Source organism: Juglans microcarpa x Juglans regia, chromosome 3D, assembly GCF_004785595.1.
Source record: "Juglans microcarpa x Juglans regia isolate MS1-56 chromosome 3D, Jm3101_v1.0, whole genome shotgun sequence".
NCBI lineage: Eukaryota > Viridiplantae > Streptophyta > Magnoliopsida > Fagales > Juglandaceae > Juglans > Juglans microcarpa x Juglans regia.
In genome coordinates, this window is record NC_054598.1 from 1,872,185 (window position 1) to 1,897,736 (window position 25,552).

Genomic DNA, 25,552 nt, shown 5'->3' on the forward strand with positions numbered 1-25,552 from the left:
GTTATTCTTCTATATATATAAAAAAGTTGTCCTTATTCTCCCATAGGCCTAGCATAATTCTTATATAAAGAGTATTGTTATTATGCCGCTCTAATTGTACCGTTTACTTTGTCTTTAGAGTGAAAACTGATTAATGCGGTTCGATTTTTGTCAAAATTGAAATCGACCGATAGGGAAGATTTTGAGAGAAAGACCGACCGAACCGGCTATTGGGTAGGAGGAATATCGACCATATCAATTCCGACACTTTCTCGATCGATGGCGATGGAGTGAAGCTTGGTATGAGAGAGGAGAGAGAGAGAGATAAATCGAATTGGAGTAGAAGAGGGGGAGGGAGAAAAATACAAGTTGAAATCGAAACGACACTGTTTGGTTTACTTATATATATTTTTAATATATTATGTATAAAATGATGATGTCGTTTCACTTATATTATTTTGTATACGTTAAGTCTAAAACGACACCGTTTTATTTAAGTGAAAATGTGTCGTTTTACCTAAGATATATATAAATATATATATTTAATCGACTGGTTTAGTAATTTGAACTAGGTTCAAACCATAATCGAACTGGCATATATTAATTTCAAGGAATTTTTATCGCCAACCAACCGATTCTCTATTAGTTTCGTCTAATTTTGTGCTCTAGTAGTCGGTGTGCGGCGATGCCGGCCGGTTTCATTAGTTGTTGTACAACCATATAGTTTGTCTCATTGACGTGATACCACCATATGGTATAGCATGATTAATTAAAAAATAAAAACAAAACAAAATATATTATAAAAACAACGTCCGAAAAGTACAAAAAGATAAAAACTATATTCCTTCTAGTATTTTTATGTTTATATTTTTAATTTTTCTAATAAATTGCCACGTGAATAGGCAAAAATGAGCAATATAATTGAAACCGTATAATAAAAGTTATTTCTTAACAAGAAAGTTGTAATATCTATTAAAAATATGTTCAAACAAAATTTGCGATATTTTATTTTTTGTTATGATAGTTGCTGTTGTGTGTTTAAAGTATTATTAAGATTTGCATTAAATTGGTCCCAACTTCATCTAACGCAACAAGGAAAATGCTAAATGGTTATTTTTTATCATTTTTACCACACGTATCTATTTTTTCAAATTTTTTTATTTAATGATTAATAAAATGATTTATTACTGACTTAGTGTATTATTTTTTAAATATTTAAATATATTAAAAAAAAAAGGGTACAAAATACACTAGTGCATACCCAGCTGTACATACTCAGCTACTGAAGAGCATTGTCCATGCAACAAAGTGGCAACGTCTCTTAAAATCTAATGCTCAAATGAGCAAATCTAAAAAATCCGATTGGCGATCTCGATTCTCAATCATGGTATCTAAAATCCAAGGGCTCGGCCACACAAATTATCTTATCCTTGCTACACAGATCGATCTATTTCCACGTGGTGTCTCATCCTCGTCGTCATTAACCCCATGACCCATTGCACCGTGAAACTTCTCCAGCTTTCTAGACCAGTCTCTCTCCCTCCAACTCCTCCTTTTTCTTCGGCTACCTAGCGAGCTATCTCACCATGTCATTACTCTTCGCGATCTCCGATGGCCTCTCTCTCCGTTACCTCACATTCTCCACTGTCCTCATGGCCTCTCAAGAACAAGAAAAAGAACAGTACAAGTACCATAGTTTCCGCTTTCAACAAAAACCCATTTGGCCAAAAGACACACCTCTCGTTTTCTCTATACTCTAAACCCAGTTCGAGAAAACCTCTCGGGTTCTGCACCAATATAGATGAGCAAGAAACCCAACCTACTTCTTCTTCGGTTGCCGTAGTCTCCGAGAAGACAACTAAAGACGATAACCTCCAGAAGACTGAGTCGTCTTCAGGAGAAATCGAGTTGGGCAAAGAGGGTGACGATAAAGAGAAACAGCAAGAAATGGACTGGAAGACGGACGAGGAGTTCAAGAAGTTCATGGGCAATCCTTCGATCGAGGCGGCGATAAAGCTGGAGAAGAAGAGGGCAGATAGAAAGCTCAAGGAGCTTAATAGGGAAAATAGCGATAACCCAGTTGTGGCGTTTTTCAATAAAGTGGTGCGTGATAGTTTGACTAGAGAGAAGGAGAGGTTGGAGAAAGCTGAGGAGACCTTCAAGGCTCTTGATCTCAACAAGGTAATTATTTTGCATACTGTTTATTCATTAGACACTACTTCTGATATCTATATTTTCAGGTTCTTTATTATAAAACAGTATCATTGCTGTTTGGATGCATGATGGTACATTAGTTTAATGTCAGTATTACAGGTGTAACTCGAGGGGTGTTGTTCCTATTTCATAAATTAAGGAACATGAGGAAAAGTATTGCAGAATGTATCGCTTGTCCTGTTATCTTGTTTTATTTTACAATAAAATATTATATATACACTGTTACATGCATGCCTTGCTTTTATTCCTGTCTATTTGCTCATTCAAAGATCATGAAATAAGTGTTTTTTTTTTCCTCGTGTTGGGCCACATTTGATGGGGCAGTTGAAGAGCTGCTTCGGGTTTGACACGTTTTTTGCAACTGATGTTCGGCGTTTCGGAGATGGGGGCATCTTTATTGGCAACTTAAGGAAGCCCATCGAGGAAGTCATTCCCAAACTGGAGAAGAAGTTATCTGAAGCAGCCGGGAGGGAGGTAGTTTTATGGTTAATGGAAGAAAAAACCAATGACATTACGAAACAGGTATATACCTAAATTGTTTTTACATTAAAGTTTAACCTTGCATTTTGGATGTATGATTTATATTCCCCCGCAGGTTGTTGTGAAGAATTTCCAGACTGATCGAATTGTTCCTATATGCTTCGTTTTGGTCATTCATTTTTAGCTGGATATTGAGTAATCCTCAGTCTGGAATTGTGGCATGACTACTTGATATAACTTTCATTGTACAAATTCAGTGGTATGTTTTTGGGCACACGGTAGTATTGGAACGGTGTGCATGCTGTATTACAACCAACTGGTTGAGGGTCTGAATCGTGAAGTGATCTGAACCCATTTTTCCAGCACCGCTAAGTTCTAAAGCCAGCGTTTTTTGGAGGCTAAAGCTCCTCTTGGACCATCTTTCTTACTAGATTATCTAGCTACACGTTATTCAGGAGATTTTTTAACTCTTTCCATGGACTATAATATGTAGTCCACTCGCTTCTAACATGTGAGGAGAACGAAATTGGAATCTCCTCTGCTTTTCAAAAATTTCTAAGCTATAAGAGTTTCCGTTCAGATTTCATGTTTATATTTCTTGTTATTTCAAGGCTTGTATGGTGCAACCCAAAGCAGAGATGGACCTACAGTTTGAAGCAACCAAGCTAAGCACCCCATGGGGTTATGTCAGTGCAATAGTCTTATGTGTTACAACTTTTGGAACGATAGCTCTGACAAGTGGCTTCTTCTTAAAACCTAATGCTACACCTGATGATTATTTGGCTGATGTTGTGCCTCTCTTTGCTGGCTTCATTACCATTTTGGGAGTTTCTGAGGTATGCTGCTCTGCACCTTTTTATCAAACCCTAATATACATACTGCTATTGTGTGATTCGTAAGACCATGGCTTTTAAGTATTACTTCCAATTTATCCGGTCTGCTTGGATAAAAAGTCATTGTACCATCGAGGCTTTAGTAGTACAATTGTAACCAGGTTGATGCGAATCCAATTTTGGAACTGAAGTCACACCCTCAGACACATGTAAGACAGATCGGGTGGAGAGAGGAAAGGTCAAAATAACAAGAACACTCTCATTCTTGAATATTTAGAATGGTATGAGATACTGCAAATAATTTGGAATTATATGAGATATGCCAAGAATCCAGTTTGATTTGGCGAGCATGTGGCACTGCATGCCCTTATTGTTAAAACTTCAAATCAGCTGGACTGCTCGACAAAATTGTAGTTCAGTGAGCTTGCCTTTTAAGCAATGAAATGTTAGTTATGTTTTATCTGCTTTATGGCAACACCTGTCTCTTCCACAGTATTGAAAGAAATATTGTTTTATGTTTTGCAGATAACCACAAGGGTAACTGCAGCTCGTTATGGTGTCAAACTCAGCCCATCTTTTCTCGTGCCATCCAATTGGACAGGGTGCTTGGGAGTGATGAATAACTATGAATCGCTGCTTCCAAATAAGAAAGCACTTTTTGATATTCCAGTGGCACGCACAGCGAGCGCATATTTGACATCTCTTGTGCTTGCAATTGCTGCGTTTGTTGCTGATGGCAGCTTTAATGGAGGCGACAATGCTTTGTAAGTTTTCTAAAGTGCCTTTCCATTCTGAAAAGAATTGAAGACATGATTTATTATGCAAAAGCAATCTTGTGTACCTCTGCTTTCCCATTGAGAATGACGATTGTGATAGAAGATGGATATAGCTGTAGTTACTTGGTAGGGGTTCTAAACTGCCAGCGTTATCTTGCTACATTTATTGGTTGCCAACCATGAAGGTGTCAAAAGAAGTATGACAAATCAGTCTCCCAAATTTGCAAACTTGGGGAAAACCTTGGGGGCTCCATACCAAATTATGGTCAAGAGAGATGTGAAAGACCTTTAACAAGACAACGTTCTGTTATAGATTCATTGATCATCGTTTGATACAAATGCATATGCATTTCTCACTGCAATTTCGTTAACACATCTGAACAATTTTTATGCCAAATATCTGATAGCAGCTCATCATTACTCCATTCTTCTCTTTCTATGCAGGTATATAAGGCCACAATTTTTCTATAACAATCCTTTGCTTTCTTTCATCCAGTTTGTCATCGGACCATATGCAGATGACCTAGGTAACGTATTACCTTATGCAGTGGAAGGTGTTGGAGTTCCTGTTGATCCCCTTGCTTTTGCTGGGCTTTTAGGTAACTCACTCTCTCTGACCTCAATGGATATAAACCATTTTGCTTGTTTATCCGTAAGGCCCAAAAGAATCGCCTGATTTTAACAGATCTGATCAAATGATCATGATCACGTCATAACTTTCATTAAGCTCGAACAACTTGGTTCTTTTTTTTTTTTTTAAAGTCAAAATGAATTGATCTTTGCACTCACATTTTGTGCTGGTGTTTGGTGGACCTCTCTTGATTTCTCAATGCGGGGTAGTGGTGTCATCAACTCACCCCAAGAAGAAATGTTGACGAGTTCATAAATATGCAGGAATGGTGGTGACTTCTTTGAACTTGTTGCCTTGTGGAAGATTGGAAGGAGGACGAATTGCTCAAGCTATGTTCGGGAGAAGCACTGCTACATTGCTATCTTTTGCCACATCTCTATTGCTCGGGATAGGTGGACTGAGTGGAAGTGTGCTGTGCTTGGCATGGGGGTTATTTGCAACCTTCTTCCGGGGTGGAGATGAAATACCTGCAAAAGATGAGATTACTCCTTTGGGAGATGACCGCTATGCTTGGGGGATTGTCCTTGGACTAATCTGTTTCCTGACTCTTCTCCCTAATGGGGGAGGGACATTTTCCAGCTCCTTCTTCGGTGCACCGTACTTCAGAGGTGACTTGTAAAAATAGGTCGTATTGCCGTCTGTGTATGTATATGTTAGTTGTTCACATGTTTTAGAATTTAATAATACATAAAGAAAAGTAATTAAAAGAAGCACCATTTATGATGATGGATTGGAAATTTGGAGGTGCTTCTACTAATGCTTAAAATTTGTGTGGCTGCCAAATCTTTTCCTGATTCCAATCATAAAACGTCGCCTCGTTGAAAATTACTTCTCGTTTTCACGAACAAACAAAGATCACCCAAATTTGTGTGCCTGCCAGTAGGTAATAACTTTTCTTATTTTTGTAAATATAATATCACCCAAATTTTATCATTGTCTATTATAAATAATAACTGATGCATTTTAAATGATTTCTTTTTTCATATCGAACCGTTAAAAATGAAAAAAAATAAAAATTTTACCTGACCACGTTAGATAAGAACTTAAAAAGTATTTCTTCGAGTAGAGAAGATAGCAATTTCTTTCACTAGTATTTGGAATTAGTCACATATTCAAATCGAACATTTTAGGATCAACCAACTCCATATCATTCCATACGATTCAACAGTCGAGCGTAACAATTACCAAGTACCAATAGTAATAGCATTTCACAATCTGGGTTGAGATTAATACAAGGAACTGAGTTTAGTTGCACCCACACAAAGCATCACACAAGGCACTGTAAATAGATAAAACATCATTCTCCAAAACCTCACGGAAATGAACCACCCAGAGCAACTTAGTACTCCTCGCCTTCATCATCCTCGCCTTCAGCTGACTCAGCACCAACTTCCTCATAATCCTTCTCGAGAGCAGCAAGATCCTCACGAGCTTCAGAGAATTCTCCTTCCTCCATACCTTCACCCACATACCAGTGTACAAAGGCACGTTTGGCATACATGAGGTCAAACTTGTGGTCAATGCGGGAAAACACCTCAGCCACACTGGTCGAGTTCGAGATCATGCAAACAGCCCTCTGCACCTTGGCAAGATCACCTCCAGGAACAACAGTGGGAGGCTGGTAGTTAATACCGCACTTAAATCCAGTGGGGCACCAGTCAACAAACTGAATGGTCCGCTTGGTCTTTATGGTAGCAACAGCAGCGTTGACATCCTTAGGCACAACATCACCACGGTACATGAGGCAGCATGCCATGTACTTGCCATGGCGAGGATCACACTTGGCCATCATGGATGAGGGCTCAAAAGCACTGTTGGTGATTTCAGCCACTGAGAGCTGTTCGTGATATGCTTTCTCAGCAGAAATGACTGGTGCATAAGAAGAAAGCATGAAGTGGATTCTGGGGTATGGGACCAAGTTGGTCTGAAATTCAGTCACATCTACATTCAGCGCGCCATCAAACCTTAGAGAGGCAGTCAAAGATGAGATCACCTGAATTCCAGAAATAGAACAAACATTTAGATGAGACGAGCTATATCATAGCAACATAATCTAGTAAGCCCGACATATATGTGACCCTGTTCATAAAAAAGTACATATGCCTCTTTTTCCAAATTATCTATCAAAACACAGAAGTTAATACTTCCCAGATCATCTAGTATGTTTATTAATTAGCAGCACCAGATTCACAATTATGAGCATCCATAGTGCTATATTCCCCACACAGGTACATGAAAGTTTTCCTAGTTTCTTAAAAATGAATTCAGTGCAGATATCAACCTGAGAGACAAGCCGGTTGAGGTTGGTGTAGGTGGGTCTCTCAATATCAAGGGAACGCCTACAAATATCATAGATGGCCTCATTGTCCAAAAGTACAGCCACATCAGTGTGCTCCAGGAGAGAGTGCGTTGAGAGGACGCTGTTGTACGGCTCAACAACAGACGTGGAGACCTGGGGAGAAGGGTAGACTGTGAAACCCAGCTTTGATTTCTTGCCATAGTCAACGGACAATCGCTCCAAGAGAAGGGAGCCAAGCCCAGAACCAGTGCCTCCACCAACAGCATTGAATACTAGGAATCCTTGGAGGCCAGTGCAGTTGTCAGCAAGCTTTCTAATACGGTCCAAGCACAGATCAACAATCTCCTTGCCAACTGAAACAGGAAATGGATTTTCTCACACCCTCTATTTGATATTCCACAAAAATACAGATGACAAAAGTGAGATGCTTACTGGTATAGTGGCCACGGGCAAAGTTGTTGGCAGCATCCTCCTTGCCACTGATTAGCTGTTCTGGGTGGAAGAGCTGGCGGTAGGTTCCAGTCCTGACTTCATCAATGACAGTGGGCTCAAGATCAACAAAGACAGCTCGAGGGACATGCTTCCCAGCACCAGTTTCGCTGAAAAAGGTGTTGAATGCATCATCACCCCCACCAACAGTCTTGTCACCTGGCATTTGGCCATCAGGCTACACAAACAAGAAAGCATTTAAGAGTTTCATCAATCAAACCAAAAGATCGAACCAACCTACCAAGTAAGGGCTAACCGGACCTACTAAGTGCTTATGAACATTCAGCTAACCAATTATAATTGCTTTCAAAACCAACCACCAATTTTGAGATTGAACAACCAATTCTCATTCACATACACAGCACAACATTTTCTTCATTGTTGCAATTAAGGTACAGGAAACTGCAATGAATAAATGAACATTCTACTTGATGTATTTGTTTTAGCAAAGTTGTGCATAGACATACAATCCAAGCATGTATATACATACGCTCAGTTTTAGCACCATGTGTTTTTTGCATTTGATTTGATATATGATCCCTCATTTAAGGATATTTTTTTTCATTTATTTCTCTGACGTATCCCTCATTCACATAGTTTGGGCTGGATCTTTGCTTGAACCATACTTCGCATCTGAACAATAGCAAGGGAAGGTTTTCTTTTAGTTACTTTACTGATAGACGAAATGTTTCCAAGCTATTTATTGGATAATTCATCAGATCAATTCTCAGTCAATTGTGGCCAAATCAATAAACAATTTACCAGGTGATTTTTGATAACGTGTGGAGCAACAATTAAAATATTACAAATGTATCACGATGTCAAGCAGAGGAAAAGAACGCATATTACACTTAGAGGATCTACGGGAGAGGCTTGAAAACTAGACATGTTCGCAAGAAATTCTAAATCGAATCAGAGAATTAAAAAACAGTCAAAACATCCATAGTCCTTATGGAGATATTGCAAAAGCCAGATCTGATGCTTAAAACAAACAAATCTGACGAATTACAAGCCAGCGGAAAAAGGTCCAAATCAAGATGCATATTAACTACTCAGTATCAAAATAACACCGACAAAACACAGATCTGAGGAAAAAACAAGCGGACCGAGCCAGAAAACCACAGAAACCACTTTCCATTCGAATCAAACCCATAGAGAAAGGAGTGGAAGAATGAAGATAAAATGGAGAAGATCTGAAGGAAACTCAACAAAAATGTATCACCAAAATTAGCTGCGCAAATTGCAGATCTGACAAACTCAAAGAAATCAGAGAAGAAAATCACAGATCACACCAAACAAAGAATCGGAAAGATAAGTTTCTATATAAACTTAATTACAAGGGATAGAATGAGAAGAAGAGTACCTGGATGCCGTGCTCAAGACAGTAAAGCTCCCAGCAGGCATTGCCGACCTGAATACCGGCCTGACCAATGTGGATTGAGATGCACTCTCTCATTTTCGCTGGAAAGTGAAGAAAAACCTATAAAACGAAGGAATATAGTAAAGGAAAAGAAACTGAGAGAGGCTTCCTCTTAGAAACGAAGGCGTTTATCAAGACGCCCTCTGGAGAAACCCTTGTGATAGATCTGAACCTTGCGGTTTGGGGTATATATAGCAGGAATGAGCGAGAGATATTTAACCGGAGGTGTTGGTTGAGCCAGAGCTGCTTGAGTTGGCTGTCAGTATGTGATTGGAGGTTGGCATAACCAACCTACAAACCATAGTTGGCATTTTATTTTTCAGATTTTGAATTATTATATTTTGCCGCCCGCGCGGCCCACTGAGGGGTTACCGTTCTGTTTGGCAACAAGGCTGAATTTTTCCTCTACTCAGCTTAAGGTTTTCCGTGCACCGTCTTACTATTATGTTATTTTTCATTATTTTATAAAAAAATTATATTCGCAATCATAAAATACATAAATATTACACATTTTTTTTTTTAAAAATATAAATAAATATAAAATTTAATTTTTTAATAATAAACTCAACTCTTAAAAATAAAAATACGCAACACCTACGTCACCCATAATTTTATATATGTATTAGTTTTATAATCCCAAATAATATAAGTGAGAGGTGTTCTCTAGCTGTAAACGATAATAATCATTGAAGTTTACAGGTACAAGCAAATTTGGTGGTCTTGTCTTTATGAACGGTCACAATTTTGCCCGATTGATTGGTGAACGACATCATTTGTTGTCGATGCTAGATAGATAAATTTACGGCTGGTTTGAAAGATAAAAAATAAAAATTATCAAATTATTATTTTTTAATATTAGTATTATTTTGAGATTTAAAAAAGTTGAATTAATATTTAAAAAAGTTAAACTTTTTATTATATTTTGTATAAAAATTTTAAAAAAATTATAATAATAAAATAAGATGAGATAAAACGAAATAAAATATTTTCTAAATCCAAACGAGACCTAATAGTCAAAAGGCACATCATCTAATAAGAGATGTATTTTTTGTGTCTTGTTATGTTGTATTCAGTTTCAACATAAACCAAACACAAGCCTTGTCCATCTGGATATTTTTAAATTTTAATAGATGATAAACGAGACCCGGCTTCATCTAAGAGCAAGAAGTTCTTATTTTTTTTTTAATCATAATATCAAAATAAAATACTCTCTTTTGAAAAATAAAGCAGTTTGGATACTGAGTATCTCATATCATCTCATTTAATTTCAACTAATAATTTTATTACTATTCACAAATTATCTCTACTCATTTCATCTCATCTCATCTCAATATCTAAAAGAGCCCATAATTAATTAATAGTTTAGGGCTATTGGATTTCAGCTCTCTGCAGACCGAGCTCCCCAATAATTTTGGTTGCATCTTTACAAAAACAATCTTAGCAAAATGACTCAAATACCAAAACTAATCAATTGAGGACATTGCCTCCATTCCCAACGCCATCAAACTGAGCATTTGAGCAATGCAGAGGATGGTGTCAAATGCCATAAAACATGCAAAACAGAAATGGAAGCAATTAATTTTCACGGGAGCATAACAAGCACAGATAAAGGAAACCAAACATGTAGAACATCTCGTAAGTAGGATGGCCAAGTAACTAAAAATGTCATGAGAAACAAAACAGACCCTACATATTTCAAGGGATGCAGATGACAACGATTAAGCTCGAGGAGATGCAAGCACCCGTAAATGTATTACACATGATCGCAAGAATAAGTTATTCTGGGTCTTCATGCTCTGATGAAAATGCTGAAGCCATCATTGTATTCATCACAAGCACAACAGGTACTTCCAAAGATGAAAATACTCTGATGCAATCTCATCATCCTTGATTCTGACAGTTCCTCTAATTATGTGTGCCATTATTGATGTTTTTTAACATTTCCTAATTCTGGAGAGTTCAATCAAGTTGCAGGCTGCGAACCTGTCCATGCACGGCGATCATCATCAAATTCATTCACCTTCTGGTAGCGGCTTTCTTGTAGATAAGTTACCCCCGTCCATAAACCACGAATAAGTAGTATGCATACAAACACTACACTTCCAAGGGTGCAAACAACCTGGATTTAATACACAGTGAAAATGAAGGCCAGATTCTATCAGAGAAAGTTCATGGACTAAATCAATCACAAAGACCAAAAAGTACCATGGACCACGCACCAAGATTCTATCAGTGAAAATGAATGCAATAATTACCCAGGCACCAAGCTTCAGATAAAATGTTTCTTAGCATATCTATGGCAGGAGTGCAGCTCATGCCATATCAAGATTCTACCAACATTCACAGCAGAGTCTTAGAAACCATAGGTGGCCACTGAGCTTTCTACAAAGGCCATATACTCGCATTACTCCCATTGCCTCTTATGTTATCACGGGCAGTGCAGTACTAACCTTCATTAAATTGCAAGAACAAATTACTATTCTTTAATCTTATGGTAGCTGTATCTTTTGTGATACTATACTGCATGACCAACGAAAAGATGATACAATGCCTCCGCGCCCCCCCCCCCCCCCCCCCCCTCCTCCCCCCCAAAAAAAAAACTTTCAACTCTTTCATGACATTTATCGATAAATGGATAAAAGAAAAGTGAGCGTGTTGAGTGTAACATTTCAACTCCATGATAATTTGAAGAAAACAAACTTTCTAAAAAGAAATTATCAGAGCTGCAACATTTCAAGGAAACGATAAAGGTTGGATGTAATGGGGCTGTCGATTGTCACGAAAAAAAAAACACACGAAAGATGCTATGGGGTTGTCTGATTTTTTGTTGATAAAGATGAAGAAGGCCACGCTGCTCACTAAAATTACTCAGAATATGCGAAGATTAGTGTGAGGGGAGTTATCCCCTAGGTCAAACCCAGGCCTTAGCCCAAATATGAGGTCTGGGCTGGGTCGTGTATACTTCAAAGGCCCAACTAAAGAAGATGGGTAGATAGGAAACCATAACAAACATATAGCAAGGGAGACAGTCTAGAAACCCATTAGCCAACGGACAGGTACACTCACCGCCGACTCTAAATATCGTCACCTAGACATGACAGATAGAGAAGGAAAGCTGAGGAAGGCACGCCGCATTAATGGAGAATATGAAACTTAGAAAGGAAAGCACGCCGCATTAATGAGATGAGAGAAACTTAGGAAAGAAGGCATGCCGCATTCAATGCGACCCAGAGCTCAATACGCTCAACAAAAGATCATGTGCCAAGAACAGTCGCCGTCGGACCTAAATGCCCTATAGCACGGCGAGTGGGCAGCATGAATATCCGATCTCCTATAGAGCGACACACCACTACCATGGAGACCAGACCAACAGGTATAAATAGATGCCTCCTGCAATCAACAAGAAGGTTAACGTCTACGTACATTTTTACTACTACTTTCTCTCTTCATCTTCAATATTGAAACTAACATGAGCGTCGGATGTACCACGGACTCCGAGGTCCCCTTCTCCTCCTTGCAGGGAAGAGTCTGAGTGCTGCCAGCGTGGAGTTACCCAGGCCCATGAAACACATCAACAATTCGCATAAGAACATTTAACAGCCGCTTACTTCCTACATGGTACTTGAAATTTGAAAGCCCAAGCGTCCATGGATTGACAATGAAAATTATATGTGTTGAGGGAAAAATGAGTTAATTGGTATATTCTTGTGAAAACCTATGTAAAGTTGAGTTGTAACAAGTGTTGATGCATTGGTACGTGAAAAAGATTGAAGTGTGCTCAACGTAGTTGACCTGGCGCTCGAGCGGAACCTTCCAGAGTGGTGCGCTCGACTCACGCTCGACTCAGCGCTCGAGCGGAACCCAGGCAGAGTGGTTCGCTCGCGGTGAGCTTGACGTGGCGCTCGAGCAGAACCCATCCAGAGTGGTTCGCTCGATGTGCGCTCGACTCAGCGCTCGAGCGGAACCCAGGCATAATGGTTCGCTCGAGGTAAGCTTGACGTGGCGCTCGAGCGGAACCCAACCAGAGTAGTTCGCTCGATGTGCTCGATGTTGCGCGCGAGCAGAACTCCTCCAGAGACGTTCGCTCGACCTTCGCTCGACACCTCGCTCGAGCCAATGTTCAAGACAACCTAAAGATTCATGTTTTGAGCGCCGTGACTTGCTGGGACTATAAATAGAACAGATCATTTCTGTTCTGTAGTGTGTGGAAAAATAGTGCAAAACCCTAAGTGTTTCAAGAGCCAAAGAGAGAAACCTTTTCCTCCCTTGTGAATCTCTCTTGGACAAACACATATCCACCACATCACTCTCAAGATCAAATCTCATTCAAAGTCCATTGAAGTGGACGTTTTGTTGGCCGGAAGGTTTCCGGAGCTGCTGTTGATACAGAGATCGAGAGGTTCTCGTGGAAAGCTATAGAAGGTCGGAGTTCCGACACTACATGCGTGTAGAGATCGAGTGGGTCACTCGTGAGGTTGCAAGCCAAGTTTAGGAACTACAAAAGTTTTGTGAGTGTCTCTAAATTGGTTGTAATAAACTTTTTCTATAGTGGATTTTAGGTGGTGGCTTACACCCGGAGTGGTTTTAGAATTTGAAGACGTTCTTCAAATGAGTTTTCACTTCGTGACCAAATCCTTGTGTTAATTGTTTTTGTCCATTGATTAACTGTTTATTTGTTTCTAATATTGAAAAGACTTTCAAAATTTGAACTGCACCTATTCACCCCCTCTAGGTGTTGTATGGGATAGAACCACTGTTTTTTCAATATGATTGAAGGCTCTCAGTGTCAAAGACTTAAAACTTACAAATGCATATTTAAAAAACACAATTTCAACAAGCACCCCCCCCCCCCCCCTCTCAAAAAAAAAAAAGGGCAATGAGCTACAATAAACAGTAATAATGATTTCAACTTCAGAACTAAAAAGAACCAACGAATATACAACCTATAAAAAAAAAAAGAACCAACGAATATACGTGTATTTATATATAATGGAATTGATGCGCATGAATTTCTTTTCTTTTTAAAGAATAATTATATGATGCATCTACTTATAAAAAATAATTATATGATGCATCCGTACCTCAAGAAATGCCTTCAAAACCCACAGAAATGCCAGTATTAAGACTCCGTTAACAGAAAACCCTACCTGCATTGACCAAAAGGAACATCACGAGATTTAATTCATTTTCCCTTTTGTTTGTTAGATTAGGAGAACGAAGCCAAGAGGATTCCTATTGAGTTTACCAGTTTGGAAGATATAGGAACAGGTAAAACAGATCGTACGGCCTTACGGGCTCGCCTCGAGATCTTCTTGAACATATTTTCAACAAACCGAACCAGCAGATCCAAGCTCCTATCTTCGTCTTCGTCGGCGTCGTCGTCATCATCTTCGTCATCATCGAACTCGGGGCTGATCGAACGGCTCCAATTGCGAGTATCGTCAATGATACCTTCACTTCCCTGAAACCCAAATTTTTTTGTTTTAATAATAATTAATTATATATAATGAAAGAGAAAGTAATGGATCTAGAGAGAGAGAGAGAGAGAGAGAGGGAGAGAGAAAAGAACCTGAGGGAAATTGGAGGCTCTTCTAGAGGCTTGGAGGAGAGGAGGCTTATGGAAAGAGTGGAATTGTCGGAGGGAGAATTTGACAGATGAATTGGAGAGAAACTCAGACCGTTGAGACTGAGTTAATGATGAGAGAGAGAGGGGTGATGAGAGAGTCACCGAGAACGACATGCCGCGCGGTGACTTCAGTTGCCTTTGTTTGTGGTGGAGACAAAACGCAGGTGTTTGAGACGGTGGTGGGAGTTCGGTGCCGTTAGTCAGTGAGTGCGCAGACAGGGGCTCGTCGTTCGGTTCCGAGTGTCCCGGTGCTACATCACGAGTACAGGAAGGTTCTCTCTGGACATCAACGACATGTCATCTATGTTACGAACATAGTTAGATACATCGAATTAAGAATACCGAGGCAGCCCACATGCGGGGAAGTCCACATGCCACGGAAACTATTCCTCCACTGTTTGGGAATTACAACGTGCCGTCTCTTTCATTTATGATAGGAAATTGATAAAAAAATAATATTATTCATCATTTTAATTATTATTATTATTTTATAATATAATATTAGATAATTAAAAATTATTTATTATATTTTATTTATAAATTTATCATTTAATATTATATTATAGAATGATGAGAAGATGATAAAAAAATAGATGATGAATATATTTTTTTTTAGTAAAAACACAACTATTCATTTAAAAAAAAACATAAACACACAACTATTTAAAATATAGAATGATTTATACAAAGTAAAAAAGTGGATCTACTTAAAAAAGTGTGAAAAAATCTATTATTTATTAGTGAGATTTACTTTTTTACAAATAATTTATATAAGATTTATCTATTTAGAGTTTGTACTTAGTATTACTCTTTAAAATATATTTTATATATAATTTTAATATTAATTTTTTTTCTCATTTAAAAAAAATATTAATTTTTCTTTAATTCGAGTACAAAAAATAGTCAAGGAAAATCTTAAGAAATACTATTTACTAATTGAAAAATGCTAATCGGATCTATGCATAGGATCGACAGCGTATTTTAATTACCTTTTTTTTAATATTAAAAAAAAATGTCGGTTATGGATCGTTTACTAATTATATACTAATTGTGTCCCTACCAATTTTGTTTACACGAAATTTATTAGGTTCACACGAGGGTTTATCTGTAATACCTTATTTTTTTTTTATCCACCTCTATTAAAGGCCGTAGGAGTTAAGTACTGTTGTTTGGTCTTGATTGTACGTACCAACTACAAAATAACTTATAGATGGTATAAAATAAATTAAAATTAAAAAATTAAATAAAGTATTGTTAAAAAATATTTTTTAATATTATTTTTATTTTAAAATTTGAAAAAGTTGAATTATTTATTTTATTTTATATTGAAAGTTGAGAAATTTATAATGATTAGATGAAATGAAATATTTTCTAATACAAACGAGGCCAAGTGTTCATCAGGCAAAGCATCCTGTTTTTTCCCCCGCCTTGATTGGCCCATAAAAGAGTGGAAGTGAAATTATGCTCTCTTTCAATTAACAATTACTAAAAATTACGAGTTTATACACATATATGATATATACATTGGGTACGTAGTACTTCACGTACGTGTAGAGTACCATTATTCTATTTCTTCCTTTTTCATGATAAGCCAGCAGCTGTATCTATATATTCCCGATGTTTAGGTACGTAGCTATATATTTAAATTGCAAAATTAACACTCTAATTACGTTCTTAATATATCATCATGTCAAAGTAGTGCCAGTACTTTCTCGTGTACGTACGTAGGATCGATTACCTTATTTGGGAGGGTAGGCGGCCATGGGTACTGTACGTGCTGTAGTACGTACACATTATATATGCATGGCTTTCATTAGACCTTATGATCCAAGCTATACATCGCAAAACTAGTATTAATTAATTATTTATAATTATCCATGCACCCTGTAATGATTCTTATCTTGTTTTCTTCTTGTTGCTGTAAATTAGTTTACAGGAAGATATAATATAATTCAAGATATCTGCTCCTTGTTCCGAGTTTTGACATATAATATTTAAGCGTTCTGGTTGAATCTGTTGCATGCGCCCTACGTGTTAGGTTTGGATAGACATGGTCAGGGGATCGAGGCCATATGACACCAGAGTACATTAATGGCTAGCTATTTCTTTATGCATGCATTAAAGTGATTGTTAGGAATCATTTTCCCTATATTAGTTGTCCTCTGTGAAGCCATTAAAGTTCTTGCCAGATAAAATCTGCATAATTAGGAAGGAATACCTCATATATAATCTGTTTTCTTTTCCAAAATCTTCACCTCTAAGCATTATATTTTATCTTGCCGCAGTCATCTTTCAGGATCTTCGAGAGGGATGGAGATCACGCAGAGGAATTTAAGCTTTGCTGTGGAATCAGGGCACGCGACCTCTAAGTTTGATGATGATGGCCGCGTAAAACGAACTGGTATTTCTTTTATTTTTCAATCAGCACACAGACATCTTCACGACTTCATGTTTCTTGGGGCTTCGCTTCATTTCCTTTCTGCATGGTTTCAATTTTTGAAGGAACCGTGGCGAGTGCAAGTGCACATATCATAACAGCCGTTATTGGGTCTGGAGTACTGTCTCTGGCATGGGCGATGGCTCAGCTGGGTTGGATCGCGGGGATTGCTGCTATGCTTATTTTCTCTCTCATCACTCTGTTTACTTCTAGTCTACTTGCGGACAGTTATAGGTCTCCTGACCCTGTTACTGGGAGAAGAAACTACAGTTACATTGAGGCTGTAAAGAATAACTTAGGTAAGAAAAAGAATGCATGCACACGTTTGTTGTTATTGTTGCTGCTGACCCAAAACATGATATCTTCCAAAACATTAGTTTGTTGATGCTATACGACTCATTTGACTATGAGAGATCTTCAGGTACAGGTGCCTCTTGTGTTCAAAGTTATATAGCTAGGCAATCTACAACTGGGTCTCATACTCTCTCTCTCTCTCTCTCTCTCTCTCTCTCTCTCTCTCCACAGGAGGAATTAAGTACAAGCTTTGTGGGGTAGCTCAATATACGAATCTTGTAGGAATAACTATTGGATACACCATCACTTCTGCTATTAGCATGGCGTAAGAGCTATCCACCAAAATCTCATCATACCTGTGTGCTTGTAATAATTTGTTCATACGGTTCACAAGTGAGATCTATTATTTATGCTAAGCCTATCGAAAGATCGATATACTTTTCACCATAAATGGCTTAATTCCCTTCATTTATGTACACATAATTCATGTATTCTTAAATGTTCTGTGCGCATCTGTAAGAAGATTGCATGTATATTATGACTGTTGATTTCGTTTTTCTTAACCAGGGCCGTCAAAAGATCGCACTGCCTTCACAAGAATGGCCATGACGCAGGATGTCACACATCAAACAATCCCTACATGATCATTTTTGGGGTCATTCAGATTGTTATAAGCCAAATACCTAATTTTCAAGACCTTGCAGGGCTCTCCTACGTCGCAGCTGTAATGTCTTTCTCCTACGCTTTCATAGGCATCGGTCTCTCGATAGCACGAATAGCAGGTTCAGCAACAATGCAAATTTATAACTGATAAATACCTTTGGGAAGTACCAACCATTGGGAGTTGGGGTTCGGGTTCGGGTTGGGGGTGGGGAATTTCATTGGCATGACAGATTTTGATGGCCTTCCATTGAAAGTAGTGGTTAGTGAAGTATGATTTTTTTTTTGGTTTCAAGTGTTTTCGTCTTTTCGATCTTGCAGATGGGAAAGCTGGGAAGACAAGCATCATAGGTGTAAGTGCAGGAGTAGATGTGACAATTTCACAGAAGGTGTGGAACTGTTTACAGGCCATTGGAAACATTGCCTTTGCCTATTCGTACTCGAACGTCCTCATTGATATACAGGCAAGTTCTATCACGATCTCTAAGTACATATGTATAATCTTCTTCCACTCGTTTCAAGATTACTTATAATTAATTGGATAATCCATCACAAAATATTTTCTTCCAAAATAATGTTGACTGAAGTTTCAATAAATTGCAGGATACACTAAAATCAAGCCCACCAGAAAACCTGGTGATGAAGAGAGCTGCCGCCATTGGAGTGTTAGTTACCACTAGCTTTTACTTCCTGTGTGGAATTCTGGGCTATGCAGCATTTGGAAACCAAGCGCCTGGCAATTTTTTAACAGGATTTGGTTTTTATGAACCTTATTGGCTTATTGACATTGCTAACATTTGCATTATCATCCATCTTGTGGGAGCTTACCAGGTAATCATTATTTAAAAAAAGATTATGTATATAGCCTAGAGCAAGAAGTGGGTTTTGCATGTGTATGACAAATGCTAGGTTTACAAAGAGATATTCCAAAAGTAAAGCAGATCTTAGCATTTCTCTTTGTAAACCTTGCACATCTCCTTGTATAGAGTTGGTCTAAACCCAATACTGGGATGTTCATCGACTCGTTGTATATGCCACTAGATGTGAAATTATGCTGCTGCTTTATTTGCGAGTAAACTCAAATTATATATGCGTGTGTAGGTTTTCAGCCAGCCATTACACCAAAATGCGGAAAAGTGGTTTATCAGCAGGTGTGGAACAGGTCATTTCATAGTACAAGAACATCAGATCGTCATTCCGTTGGTGGGTATTTACAACGTGAGTTTCCTCCGGTTGATCTGGAGAACAACGTATGTGATATGTACGTCTGCGATCGCGATGATGTTTCCAGTCTTCAACAGTGTTTTGGGATTGCTTGGAGCCGCTGCATTCTGGCCAATGACTGTATATCTACCAATAGAGATGCACATTTCCCAGGCTAAAATTCGCAGTTTCTCTCTTCCCTGGATTTGGCTAAAGATATTGTGCTGGGCTTGCTTGATTGTATCAATCGTTGCTGGTGCCGCATGCATTCAAGGCATTATTTCGGAGCTTAAACACTACCAGCCTTTCAAGTCTGTTTCTTAACTTATCTTCTGAAGCAACTTTTGCGAACCCTTGTTTGAATTAATTATCTATGTTATCGCATGATGGGTTTGAGATGCATGTAATGTGGGTCATCTTACTATTATCCCTTGAAATTATAAATAGTACTGGGATTTGCTCTAATAATTAATGTGAGTGGGAGTTCTACATACAACTCAGCTACTATGGTTGTTAAGCCCCAAATAGTCGACCAATATGATAACATCCAACTTCTAGTTTTCATATATTTATCTTGATTTATTTTCTAGTACTTTTGTGGTAAATAACCTTCCTATAACAAAACAAAAAAAAAAAACACAATCCCATCTGATCAACAGCACTTCAAAAACTGGCAAATACAGGCAAAAATAGAAGCTAGCGAAAAAAGATGTCAAAAGAGAATTGTACCTCGTGAGATTCTGGGCTAAAACCATTCAACTCATAGGTCTGTGATACAAGATAACATGACAATAATATCTAGATAATTGGACTTTAACATAAATTGATGTGGAAAGTTCTATACTAATGTTAGGATTTATACAAGCAAAGAATGAACGAGAGCAAATAGATATGCCACAGAAACATGAAATTAATTGAGTACTAAGGAGGTGTATGTGAAAATACTGCCCTTTTAATTTACACGTGGGGCAATCTGTGAAATCCTTTCTTCTTCTAGAAGTGCATATGGATCGATATATTGGGGTGGCGAGATAGGTGTCTTGCCTGCATCATGGACAAAAGTTGGTCCAAAGTACTGCCAAAGAAAAGAGGAAGAAACTCAAATTTAGCTTCCATCAAATGTCCAGCATTGCGATGCAATAAGATAATGAAATGACTCAAATCTTTCTCTTACTCCGCCTTATGTGTCCATTACAAGCAGAACGATTTCAACAAATATAAATAAGATATAAGGAAGAGTAGAAGACTAAGTACAACAGGTCACAAACGGCAATAAGAACATTATTATCAGGTGATTGTTCAAGTCAATATTCATGGGTACTGAGAGTCAAATACTTAAAGCCTCCATTTTCGAGCAGTTGCCAATCTAATTTTAAATTTTGTTTGAAAATTTGTCTGTCCTTCCTTCAAATATTGTACAAGTTTGATATGCATTCAGCAAAGGAAAGGCACATGCATCATCAGAGATACAATAAGTTCAATTTCTTTAAAATCGTTATGCCAAAGTTAGGTTCCCATTGGTAATGAATGAAACTAATTTGCCTTTGCCAATTCAAGAATATATTGGTCACTAAATATCTAGAAGATCATTCAACGGTTTGATATTTAGTCCGCATTTGACTTCTTTGTGGAAATTTGAAGCCAAAGTAGAATCCTCCAAAATAAAAGAAACATGACAACATACTATCCGACCTAGAATGTTAATGAAAACTGGGTCCAAGGACCTGTGTTCTATTATAATAAAGTTGATTTCGTAACAGCACTTCCTAAATGAAGTCAACATAATTGAACATTTCAAAAATATTAGACATTAACCAATATAGCTAAACAAAACTAGAAATGTTTAAAATTGATCCATAAACATTGTCTAGCAGATGGAAACAACATAAGAACAATCACAGATCAAAGGTGGAGAGAGAGAGAGAGCTTACAAAGTAGAGAGCCAAAAATAATGTAACAGTTATAAGGATCAACGGCCAAAATCCAAAGAAGAAGGTCCCTCCAATTGTTAACAAAAGTTTAGCCCGAGGAATTAACCCCTGAAACAATGTATATAAGTCAGTTGTCGTGTACAATGCATCCATATCACAACCACAAAGCAAAGAGGAAGCTTAAGAAACAAGTTCACTCTGATGAATTTCATGACATAACACTATCATTATATTTGATTTCCTGGAAAGAGAAAAATTATCAACAAATTCCTAACCATCTCAAAAAATGTTATCAACCTGCCCCCATTTTCTTATATTCGATTAGCCTCGTCTTCATGGGCAACTAACATATTACAAGGAACGACATGCAAAAGGAAAATCATGAATCAGTTACAAGTTCCATATTTGACATAAAAAGACCAATACAAGAACCTTTGGATAACTTCTATGCAGATTAAGCAAAAGGTTTTAACAATTGTACGGTGGGCATTGATTATCAAGAACCTCTTGCTCTGCCAAAGTTACACAAGATTAGATAAACTCAGTTCAAGAAGATCTATCACTCTAAAATTGTGTACTGATTGCTACTTGGAATTATGTTTCATGTTTCCCCCATTTCCTCTTCTTCTTCTTTTTTTTTTTTTTTTTTTTTTTTTTTTTTTTTTTAATTTTGGGTAACTTCAACTTCATTGAAGAAAGAGTTACCAAGTACATTTATAAGGGGGCATACCCCCATATAATGCCATACAAAGTGTCACTATAAATACTGTAGACATTTTCATAACCGACAACACGAGATAAACACAAGCAACAACACAGCTCCAAGGCACATCTGCTTCAAACACAACAAGACCAACGCAAAACTGCTACAGACTCAAGATATAACAGCACAACAAAACAGAACTGAGCAACCAGAAACCAGTTCAGCAACGCACAATGCAGGATTAACAAAAGGAACTTCTTCCTTTTGTCTCCATTAGAGAATATTTGCTTTTTGTCTCTGAAAAAGGACATTTTCCACTGACCAAAGACCACTTCCGAATCTTTGAGGTAATTTGATTTTACCATACACCATGCTGCATAAGTTCAACAGAATAAAGCATTGAAAGCGTATAAAACAGACACTGGTTCCAAGCCTCTGAACCAGTGTCTGGACAAATTGATTCAAGATAATGCCAATGAAAACTTTGAGGTAAGAATATTAAATTAAAATAAAAAAGGAAAAAATTGGACCTCAAGTCCTTCACTGTTCAACGCCATGGAGCGCTCTCTTTGATTAGATAGGCTTTTCTCAAGCTCAGTTGAGACTGCATTTCTATTTGAGAATCCTCTATCTTCTTCCTTCAAATTTGTTTCGTTATCGAGTCCATAGTTGCTCCTTTTTGTTTCTTCAAGCAATGAAGTTGGAGTCATGCCCCTCTTCCTCAGTTCCTTCATAAATAATGACTCAGGGGGTTCTTCACCTGAAGAATATTGGTCAAGTGAGACACCAAAAGTGAAATCATCATTAAGGAGTATCGTACTGCATTACGAAGGAGTCAGCAGGATTTATTTATTTATTTGATAATTAAGTCAGCAGGAAAAAAATTGCAAATTAATTCCTCACAAGGGTTAAATAGAACATCCAACCAAGCTACAAAATAATCGAACATCTTCAAAAAGCAAGGTTGTGAAAGACATTTCTGAAACTAACCCCAAGGTGTTTGTAATATGTATATATGCCATCAAGCTATGAGATTGAGGGGTAAATTGGCTCACAGTCCATAACATCTTCACTATCCAGAGTAACAATGAGTTGAAGAACAGTGGTGGGGCCACTATTTACTACAGTGAGATCTTAGTGTGTTAGGGTACTTCAATATAAAATCACTAAAGACGAGCACACAGAGAGAGAGAGAGAGAGAGTTCTGATGAAAAGTTTTGCACTCCTAGAGGCATTCCTGGCACAAGCAGTTATTAAGACCTGGTTTGGTTACCATTACAACTTTCTCAAACTCCCAAACAAAATACAATAAAAAATTCAACTTTTTTAAATCTCAAAACAAAAATAATATTGAAAAATTATATTATAACAGTATTTTATTCATCTCATCTTATCTCATATTGAGATCCTAAGCTCCACATTCAGATAGTTTTAATAATTAAGCAAAAAAAAAAAAAAATCTAACTTGGTAATCAGCACGGCACCATTTCACAGTTTCGAACACACGGACCAAAATAAAGCCCTCTTGACCTGAGAACAACGCAGTAGAATAACCCACTCAGTTATGTCAATCAAAAGAGCAAGACGCAAATTAACAGAAGTTCTACCTCTCTCTTGTGAGTGCATCTTAGTGTCTTCTTACTCATAAAAATAAATGAGAAAATATATGATTCTCATTCTCGAAACTCCACTCTTTTTCTCTTTCAAACTAGAAGGATTGGCATTTGGCCAAGATGTGTGATCTATCACTTTCTTCATCAACTTCATTACCTCGGGATCACCCCTCTGTGTCAGACTGCTCCAACTCAATAACATGGTCATAAGAATATCTAGGTGTCCTGCTCTCATCTAAGAACCAAGGGTCAACTCCTGGCCTGGCATGATCAGCTGGAAACAAACTTCGCTTGGCCAGAAAGAAAACTGAAGCACTAACGAACAAGCAACAGCGCGATGGCTTTCTAAAGCTCAATCCCTTGCTTGTTTGGATGGCAAACAAAATAGAATTCACTAATTGCAGCCACAGCAGGCGCAGGAGCAATTCCCTTATTATCAGAGACCACCTTTTTAGAAGCGAACTTCCTTTAACTACCACCTGGTCTCTAGGAAGACGAGCTCATTCAGAAACAATTCATCAATCGAAGAAGTGAGTTTCCAAAGAGCGGAGCGGATCGGGGCCAAAAGAATTCCAGTTTCCTATTATGCTGTTGGTGGTTACTGCTAGCGGGCAGGCGATACTTCGCCTAGGTAGACAGGGGAGGAGCGAGCGAAAGCCAACTTACTAACGATGAATTGGTCAGAGATGTCTAGCCTAACGTATTTACCCAAAATTCTTCCACTTTTATTAAGAGATTAAATAAAGTCTTTCGCTTTCTGTCAACAACAGTACGTAATCAAAGCTCTCATACAGAAAAATAGTAGTACGCTTAATTTCTACAATCTTTTGGGGACTAGAAAGAAATTAGAACTCCGTACTTACAATTTTCCATACTCGACCCCAGAAAATTAAAAAATTAACAAAGGCACCGCTTTTACTGGACTTTAAACCGAGTTTTAAATAACAATAACCTAAAATATGAGCTCTTGGAAACTCCATGTTTCCTTCAATAAGTTTTCTCGGCAACCGAACAGAGAGTTACTTTCTTTTCCTACCCTAATAAAAACAAGTGTCAATAAAAAAAAAAAACAAACAAAACCTGAAAATAAAGACGGAGAAAGAAATAAGGAAGAAGAAGAATGGACTGAGTAGGAGAAGCTTGCCGTTGCTTTGGTTGTCGCTGTCTCGAGCTTCACAACAGACCCTAAGACTTTTGGTCGTATAGTACCTGGAGCTCCTACACCAACCAAACCTCAGAAACCTATTCCTGGAATCCGATTCCGAGCTCCATTTTCCTGGGAAGTTTGGCAGGGGAATTGAAACCGGAGTGAAAGCGGATTTCAAAATCTGTAGAGAGGCCATTTTGGTAACTTTGGAGCAAGCAGGAGCAGAAGTTCTAGAGCGATTTCATTGCCAGAGTTCAAAAAAATGAAAATAAGAAAAAGAAAGGAACTGGTTTGAGACTGAAGAAGGAGGAGGCGGGGAAGGGGCGTATTTTAGTGCGGGAGCGCTTCCTGTGGCTGACGTGCGCGGTGAGAAGGTACAGGCAGGCTTGTGGCTATAAGTTGTGGTTATAATACGGACAAGAGGAAGCTTGTTCTCGAGTCTTTCCCCAATTTTTAAATAAATAATAAAATCTATACATCGTTTAAAAATAAATAATAAATAAACTAAATTATAAGGAGAATGTTATAATAATTAAAATAAAAAATTTTCTTATCCGTTATTATTTATCACTTCACACATCACATCTTATAAAAATATCTCTATATCTTATGAAAAATCTCCACATCTTATGAAAAAAAAATTCTACGTTATTTGTGTGATGTGTGATATCAACAGTTGTGATATCAACAGTTACTTATTATAGTAAAATTATAATTAAACATATGAATAATCCATGAAAGTTTAAACACAATTTAAAAAAAAATAAAATAAAAGAAATTGCAGTTCTGTTTCTAAGGTAGTAGGCACCAGGCAGTA

At 37.7% G+C, this 25,552-nt stretch overlaps 5 protein-coding genes across 5 annotated transcripts; 2 read left to right on the top strand and 3 right to left on the bottom strand.

Annotated features, from left to right (window-relative positions):
* Positions 1 to 1,443: 1,443 nt before the first annotated feature.
* On the top strand, positions 1,444 to 5,650 carry LOC121254621 (probable zinc metallopeptidase EGY3, chloroplastic). Its single transcript, XM_041154746.1, has 6 exons — positions 1,444 to 2,160; positions 2,518 to 2,715; positions 3,285 to 3,509; positions 4,032 to 4,270; positions 4,727 to 4,881; positions 5,177 to 5,650. Exons 1-6 carry the CDS (start codon positions 1,591 to 1,593, stop codon positions 5,530 to 5,532), a joined length of 1,743 nt encoding a protein of 580 aa, XP_041010680.1. The 5' UTR covers positions 1,444 to 1,590; the 3' UTR covers positions 5,533 to 5,650.
* Positions 5,651 to 6,037: 387 nt separating this feature from the next.
* Positions 6,038 to 9,301, bottom strand: LOC121254622 (tubulin alpha chain). The gene is made up of 4 exons (XM_041154747.1): positions 9,065 to 9,301; positions 7,645 to 7,879; positions 7,195 to 7,565; positions 6,038 to 6,906 (listed from the first exon to the last, which is right to left on the bottom strand). Exons 1-4 carry the CDS (start codon positions 9,155 to 9,157, stop codon positions 6,253 to 6,255), a joined length of 1,353 nt encoding a protein of 450 aa, XP_041010681.1. The 5' UTR covers positions 9,158 to 9,301; the 3' UTR covers positions 6,038 to 6,252.
* A 1,426-nt stretch (positions 9,302 to 10,727) lies between these two features.
* LOC121254847 (protein SHORT HYPOCOTYL IN WHITE LIGHT 1) lies at positions 10,728 to 15,127 on the bottom strand. The gene is made up of 4 exons (XM_041155028.1): positions 14,691 to 15,127; positions 14,367 to 14,582; positions 14,203 to 14,268; positions 10,728 to 11,240 (listed from the first exon to the last, which is right to left on the bottom strand). The coding sequence occupies exons 1-4, from the start codon at positions 14,859 to 14,861 to the stop codon at positions 11,085 to 11,087; spliced, it is 609 nt and encodes a 202-aa protein (XP_041010962.1). The 5' UTR covers positions 14,862 to 15,127; the 3' UTR covers positions 10,728 to 11,084.
* Positions 15,128 to 16,868: 1,741 nt separating this feature from the next.
* Positions 16,869 to 19,904, top strand: LOC121254846 (amino acid permease 6-like). Its single transcript, XM_041155027.1, has 7 exons — positions 16,869 to 17,148; positions 17,250 to 17,483; positions 17,710 to 17,803; positions 18,046 to 18,260; positions 18,460 to 18,602; positions 18,742 to 18,969; positions 19,240 to 19,904. Exons 1-7 carry the CDS (start codon positions 17,058 to 17,060, stop codon positions 19,663 to 19,665), a joined length of 1,431 nt encoding a protein of 476 aa, XP_041010961.1. The 5' UTR covers positions 16,869 to 17,057; the 3' UTR covers positions 19,666 to 19,904.
* A 149-nt stretch (positions 19,905 to 20,053) lies between these two features.
* On the bottom strand, positions 20,054 to 25,097 carry LOC121254848. The gene is made up of 4 exons (XM_041155029.1): positions 24,733 to 25,097; positions 22,506 to 22,735; positions 21,273 to 21,380; positions 20,054 to 20,416 (listed from the first exon to the last, which is right to left on the bottom strand). The coding sequence occupies exons 1-4, from the start codon at positions 24,929 to 24,931 to the stop codon at positions 20,294 to 20,296; spliced, it is 660 nt and encodes a 219-aa protein (XP_041010963.1). The 5' UTR covers positions 24,932 to 25,097; the 3' UTR covers positions 20,054 to 20,293.
* Positions 25,098 to 25,552: the final 455 nt, after the last annotated feature.